General features: G+C 30.3%; 1 protein-coding gene across 1 annotated transcript; it reads right to left on the bottom strand.

The window, feature by feature from the left end:
• Positions 1–3,207: 3,207 nt before the first annotated feature.
• LOC107626977 (uncharacterized) lies at positions 3,208–6,052 on the bottom strand. Its single transcript, XM_016329859.1, has 5 exons — positions 5,651–6,052; positions 5,354–5,567; positions 4,144–4,628; positions 3,580–3,692; positions 3,208–3,451 (listed from the first exon to the last, which is right to left on the bottom strand). Exons 1-5 carry the CDS (start codon positions 6,050–6,052, stop codon positions 3,208–3,210), a joined length of 1,458 nt encoding a protein of 485 aa, XP_016185345.1.
• Positions 6,053–6,939: the final 887 nt, after the last annotated feature.

Raw genomic sequence — 6,939 nt, 5'->3', positions numbered from 1 at the left:
TCTGAATACTACTTTTTTATTTTTCAAATGATATATTAAAAATAGATTATATTTTGTGTATTTTAATAGCCATAGAATATTCTTCCAAGCGTCACTTTCACAATATTTAAGAATAAAGAATAGAAGAGAAAGCAAAAAATAAATAAATTAATTAAAGGTAAAGCAAAAAAGCAATATCCTCTACAATGCTCTCTCTCATTTAAGTTAGCATTCGAATTAAAAGGTAGTGGTTAAAAGATTTGTAGAAACGAGTAGAAGTTGGGCAAAAGAAGCCTTGTATTTATCTTTATATTTCTTTCTTTCGTCTTGAAAAATAACAAGTTTGATAAGAGATTTTGGACATTCATTTTTTTTCTTTTTTTTTTTTTGATCAGCAAATAAACAAAATCAAAGGCCAAAATAGTAGTTTTTTCAAATCCTTAAGTTCTTCATCTTTTTATGTATTCGGTCTTCTCTTTTTCATAGACCCCTATTAGCATTGAAAAATGACAACTTAAATTTTTGTAAAATAAATTTTTTATCTAAGAAATAAATTATTTTAACACGATAAATTAAAGAATTTTTTTATATACATAAATTATATTAGTTAATGTTCTTATTTATGTTTATCTTTTGAATTGTGTTATTTATATTTTTAAATTATATTTATTGTCATATAATTTATGAAGTTGAATAAGATACAATGTATCGCGAGACAGAATTCTTTTAAGCAATTTTAAAAGTGCTTATCAAATAGTACACTAACATTTAAAGTGAATATTTTGAAAAGTAAGAATAAAAAGAATGAATGACCCTAATTGAAAAAAAATTATGCAAATTATAAAAAATTAAGAAAAAATACTTATGTATTTTAAATAGTAATAGAGTAAATAAATCTTTTATTTTTAATTAAAAAATTAAACAATAAAAATATTTTTATTAATATAAAAAGTGACAATTTAAAGAACTGAATAAAAGAAAATTAAAACAGGAAACAGAAATTTTCAATCCGTAGATTGCGTGGATCTTCTTCTAATAGATATTAATAGATAATAGTGTTGGAAATAAGGAGTATGACCACAATCCAATCAATCATGTGTTAAATAATTTATTATTGTTATTATATTAAAATGTTAATATAATAAGATCCTTGATTAAATTTAGTGATTTATCATTGTGATAGTGATCATAATATTGAGAGATAAATCTTTCATAATTTAATCTAAATTGTTCTTGATCATAGGATTATTAAAAAGGACATTAATAATCCGAAAAGATCAATATATATATATATATATATATATATATATATATATATATATATAATGGTCTTCATTAGATGAAGATTAATAGATCTCATTTATTAAATTATATATATAGATGGTGCATGTAGAGATATGATCATTGAACTTACTCACTTTGAGAATTCATAATGGTTATAATTACCGCATATTTGTCAATAGGATATTCTCAAAATGAACACAGTAATAGAGTTTCCTTTGACCTGCGACTGTCATAGTAATTAACAATGTATTTATTATACTTTGATTCCAGACACCTAATACCCTAGGGTGCTAGTTGAATGGCTATTGGGTATGATTTAAATACTTGTAGAATTAATGATTAGTCAATAAGGAATTCGTCAACTCTCGGTAAAGAGTTTGAGCTCTATAATTATAATGACGGAGATGAATAAAACCTTGGCCAAGGGGATTGAATGAATGAAGAAATTAGTTTCTTAAGTCATTCACAGTTCATTATGATAATGGTAAAAGTTAGAGTTTGATAATTAAATCATACTCTAAGGGTTAACCAAGAGTTAGAAAGATGGAAGGAATTATACTTTGTTCTTCTAAGGTTCTTAGTAAAAATATATTACTTCATACTATCGAGTCGTTGAGGAGTGTTGCTAGACGCCAACCTTGATTAGTAAATTTAGTATGACTAATTTACTACCCGCTTAGTATTGAACCTATGGGGTCACACACTAACGAGTGTTCTAATCTTTGCTATAGAATTATTTAATTATTATTTTGATTTGATCAAATAAATAATTATATTAATTCAAATGGAATATTATTATATTATTTGCTAGCACCAAGAATATAATAATAGTATGATAATTGAAAATATTAAATGAGATTTGAGAATAATTAGTTATTCTATTTCTAAATTTGGATGAGATCCTAACTGATTTTGTTTTCAAATTGAGTTATGATATGATTCATAAATTTAAAGGATTCAGATTTAGAATTTCAAGATATGATTTAAATTTGAATTGAGATTCAAATTTAAAATCAATAACAAATCTCATACTATATATATGTACGTCAAGAGTATAGGAAAGTGACGAGAATAACAAAAGTTTTATTCCTTTACCTCTACACACATAAATGTATGTGAGCCTAATTCTTGGAGAAGAATTTTATGATGTGCAAAAAGTTGCAAAGAGGTTCTCAATTTAGATCAGATATCCATTGGGCAAAGAGTTGATAGCAAAGATTGGTCTCGGTGTGGATACGCATAGCGCCTTCGTACCATCGACGGAGAAAGTGATTTTTTACTAGCGTACACAGGTATTTAGATCTTGTATATATATATATATATATATATTGGAATAAAGTTTAAGCACAAAATAGATCTTTAGGATTACTTTCTTTTTTTCCGCTGCATGTTATGAACACATGGTAATCCTTCAAATAGAAGTTTACATTCAAATATAAAATAACATCCGATTTTTAAAATGTACTAGTGTATGAACCCGTACTTAGCACGAAAAAATTTATAAAAGTAAAAAAAAAAAGATTTATATGCTTAGATATTTTAAAGAAAACATAAAATAATTATTAATTTAAGAAATTTATAAAATTATTATAAAAATCAAAGTTTAACTTTAAAAAAATGAGTAATAATTATTTTACACTTTTTTAAGGTTAAATAATTATACACTGACACAGAATTTAAAATAAAATTAAAATATTTACATTAGAATCCTATTTTTTCAAAGATTTTTCTATAAACAACATTGATAGTTGAATTTGCAAACATTCCTACGTGATTCATAAGTAAAAATTTTAAATCTTTCTTACTCTTAACTCTTGAAAGTGCCACATATAGTTGGCCGTGTGTAAAAACTGGTTTAGGTAAGTACAATCCAACATGAGATAAAGTTTGTCTCTGAGACTTATTAATTGTCATGGCAAATGATACTATTATGAAAAACTGTCTTTATTGGAATCTAACTAGGACGGTTTCATTTGTTGGTACATTATTCATTCTTGGAATTAAAGCAATATGACCAACATTGTTACCCGTTAAGACTTCACATTCTATGACATGATTTCCAGGCTTCCTAACTTGTAGCCTTGTATCATTACAAAGACCACTGGATTGGTCAATATTTCTTAGTAACATCACCGGAACACCAACATTGAGTATTAATTTATGTGGAGGCAAACCAGAGCAATTTATGCTATTCAATAATTCAGAACCATAGAGATCTAGTTAACTCTCCATATTTCCTTCATCCATACAAATCGAATTCGAACTAAGATATAATTTTTTTCCTCCAGGAATGATAGCCATCAGATGGTTGTTGACCTCTTCAACGATGTCCAGTGTGGGAGCCAATATAGTTCTTGCTTTAAAAAATCCTTTGAGGAGATGTTATCCAAAATATTTGGATAAGAAAAATGAACAAACTCATCAAATGCCTGATCCGAAGAAGGAATAACATATCTCGTAGAAGACATATCTCAGATTCACCATCCATATTGTCACCTATTAGACCATCACTAACTTTCAATAACCACTCACCAAATTACTCTATTTCATCTTGGTCTGAAGCAGTTGTCCCTACAGAGAGTCTCATGTTTTTTGTTAGTTTGAGTACCTAACAAAACTTCCAAAGGTAAGACGAATTCATGGTTGAATGAACGATATCTTGTCTCGATCCTCGTGAAATGACAGGAAGAATGTGTTTAAAGTCTCCACCTAGTACAACTACTTTTCCTCCAAAGGACAAATCTTTGTTATATATTGGACAAAACCTCATGATATCACTCAATTATTTATCAAGCGCTTCATAGCAGTATCTACTAACCATTGGAGCCTCATCCCAAATTATAAGTTTGGCTTTCAACAGCAACATTGCTTGAGAGGAACCAGGTTTGATGTTACTACAGAATCCTCAGTTATGTTCAGCAGTATTTTGAATCTTGAGTGTGCCTTTCTTCCATTGGGAAGAAGTAAAGATGCAATACCACTCGAAGCAACGTTTAAAACAATATCACCCCTTGAGCGAATCTCAGCAGACACAAAATTCCAGAGAAATATTTTTCCAGTATCCCCATGACCATACACAAAGAAAAAACTCCCTTCATCACAATACACAGCTTTAACAATTTTATCGAATGCATATTTCTGCTCAAGTGTTGCAATGGCTAACATGTCTGAGGTATTTTTCTTTAAATCATCCCTGTTAAAGTTTAGCTCTTCCCTGATAATCCTTTCGGTTAACAAAGAATTATCAACTTCAGTTGCTAAAGGCATAAGAGGATAGTCTTTTAAGGTTTTACCATAGGAATGTAAGATCTTGTCTATATCTATTAAGCACAACTGCTTAATCTCATCATCTGACATGGTTAACTCTGCATATTATATGATACTGTAAAAATTCAATCAAACTAAAAATGATCAATAATGAAAAACTTTTATAATTGCAATTAATAAAAACTCACCCCTCATGTTCATCACGGCTCTCTGTCGATACAAAATATCATCTGAGAGTTCATGCCAACATCTATCCCAGACATGTTCTGGTCTTAAGATATTGTTGGATGTTAATAAAATAACAAATAACCTCCTAACATATGATCCTGAAGCCCACGAGCTTGCGTCCTTAATTGCATCCATGAATTCTCTGTCATCTTGCAAGAGTCCAAGGGCGAAGCATGCATCTCTATACGTAGCATAAATTGTTCCTCCTACTGTTCTTATATCTCGAAAACTCATACATCCTCTTTGAGTATTCAAGAAAAGTTGTTGGTAATATTCTTCGTTATTTGCTGCAAAAAACTTGGTTAAAACCCCACTTTTAAGTTGTTAAATGGATTATGCTACGCGACTTCAATTATTATGTAGCTACACATCTGCATAAGATTAATTTTTCTAAAAAATATATAACAATTCTAAAATTGTATAATCTACAGATTATAACTACTGAAAGTTATTTGAACATTTATTTTATAGTGTAGATAAATCGAATAAAATGGACGTGGGGTACATGCTGTTAAGATTTTAAATTTAAATCATCAGATAAATTAGATCAAAATTGAATATAAACTCGTCATTACCTGCAGGTACATGAGTCAACCTTCCAATTGCGAAGCTTGCTTTCGAGGAAACCACTTTGAAGCATCATCCTTCCAAACAAACTTGGTTGAAAACTCAGCATAGGTCAGACTTTGAGCATAGGGATATGACATGTTCGCCGCCATCCATCCCAAAACATTAGACTTATGAGATATTGCTCTTTTAATGATATCATTCACATTAGAAGTTTCACCATAAACCACAGGTTGCTCATCCTCCAAATGGAATGGAAGTTTAATCACAATGGTTCTTTCTCTTGGATTTCGTATCCAAATAAACGTCAGACTGCCTCACATGCCGAAATGTACCTACAACCGTAGTAATTCCTAATTTTATCAACAACTTGTGTGGCTTCTGATGGATCACCAGCGTTGTATAGAGTAGCTGTTACGCGGTCATTACCCTTGTGTATATACTTAAACAGATACTTAATAGAACTTGTTTGGCATGTATATTCTACATTTATGTGGCACCCGAACTTGAGCAACAATTCTGGATTATACGGAACAATCAACTTATTGTCTAGTACACATTCCCTTTTCTTCACTGTTTGACCGTTATCAGTATGCCTATATTTAGGAAATCCGGCTTCATCAATGAGTGTTCGCTGTCTAAATTCTTTGGGATAGAACTTTGAACAGGATCCATTCTTCATGCAAGGTGAATTCTTGTTGTATGGACCACATGAACCATGTACCATGTAATTTTAAACAGCTCCATATAGATTTGACCTTTCATTTTCATCAGGAACCTCAGCTGTTATATGTTTGTCTATATCATCTGGTGTTCGTGGCTTGAACTTGTTACTCATGAATAAAAGGATATGTGCATGCGGAAGTCCTCTCTTTTGAAACTCTATAGTGCAAACATCTGAAAATTGAAAAAGACAAATGAGCAAAATATAATACCCTAACTACCAAAGCTCACACTTCTGGCTGCACAACTCTGATAGCTCGGACATTACGACGACACTTATACTATTTAATACTAAAATATGAGCCTGTTTAAAACTTTAAACCGCAATACCGTTCCCAAAAATTACTTTCGTTCGATAACGTACTACCATAGATACCATACAACTTACAAAAACTCATAAAGGGTACATCCATATATATACATACATATATATAAGTAATATTACAAACATAATCCAATACAATTCCTATCCGTCTTACAGATTATATCAAGATAAAGGCGAGGGTACGATAAACCATAACTAAAGCAATACAGAGCATCACAACAACAATTAAATAAGCTCTTCGTAACTTCTACGCCCATATCCTGAAAGGGGAAAAATATAGGGGGGTGAGAACATCATCCTCGAAAGGGTTCTCAGTAGAGGGTTTTTGAGAATTACTATAATAGGATACATGAAGATAAACCGTACCAGTGATTAATAACCGTCTTATGCCTCTTTTCAAAAACAACAGTTTTCAATAAAAGTAAAGTCTGAAAATCTTTTCTGAAAGAAGAAACGTTCAATTCTCAAAAACTCAAAAGCCTTTCAAAACGATTTATCTATGCGGAACCAAAATAGCCTTTCATATTCTATTCCAAACCAAAAACACAAAACCGAAATCAACCATC

The sequence above is a fragment of the Arachis ipaensis genome, chromosome B2, assembly GCF_059453495.1.
Source record: "Arachis ipaensis isolate K30076 ecotype BB chromosome B2, ASM5945349v1, whole genome shotgun sequence".
Classification (NCBI taxonomy): Eukaryota; Viridiplantae; Streptophyta; class Magnoliopsida; order Fabales; family Fabaceae; genus Arachis; species Arachis ipaensis.
The sequence above is the reverse complement of the archived record's forward strand: the minus strand, read 5'-3'. Positions and strand labels throughout refer to the sequence as shown.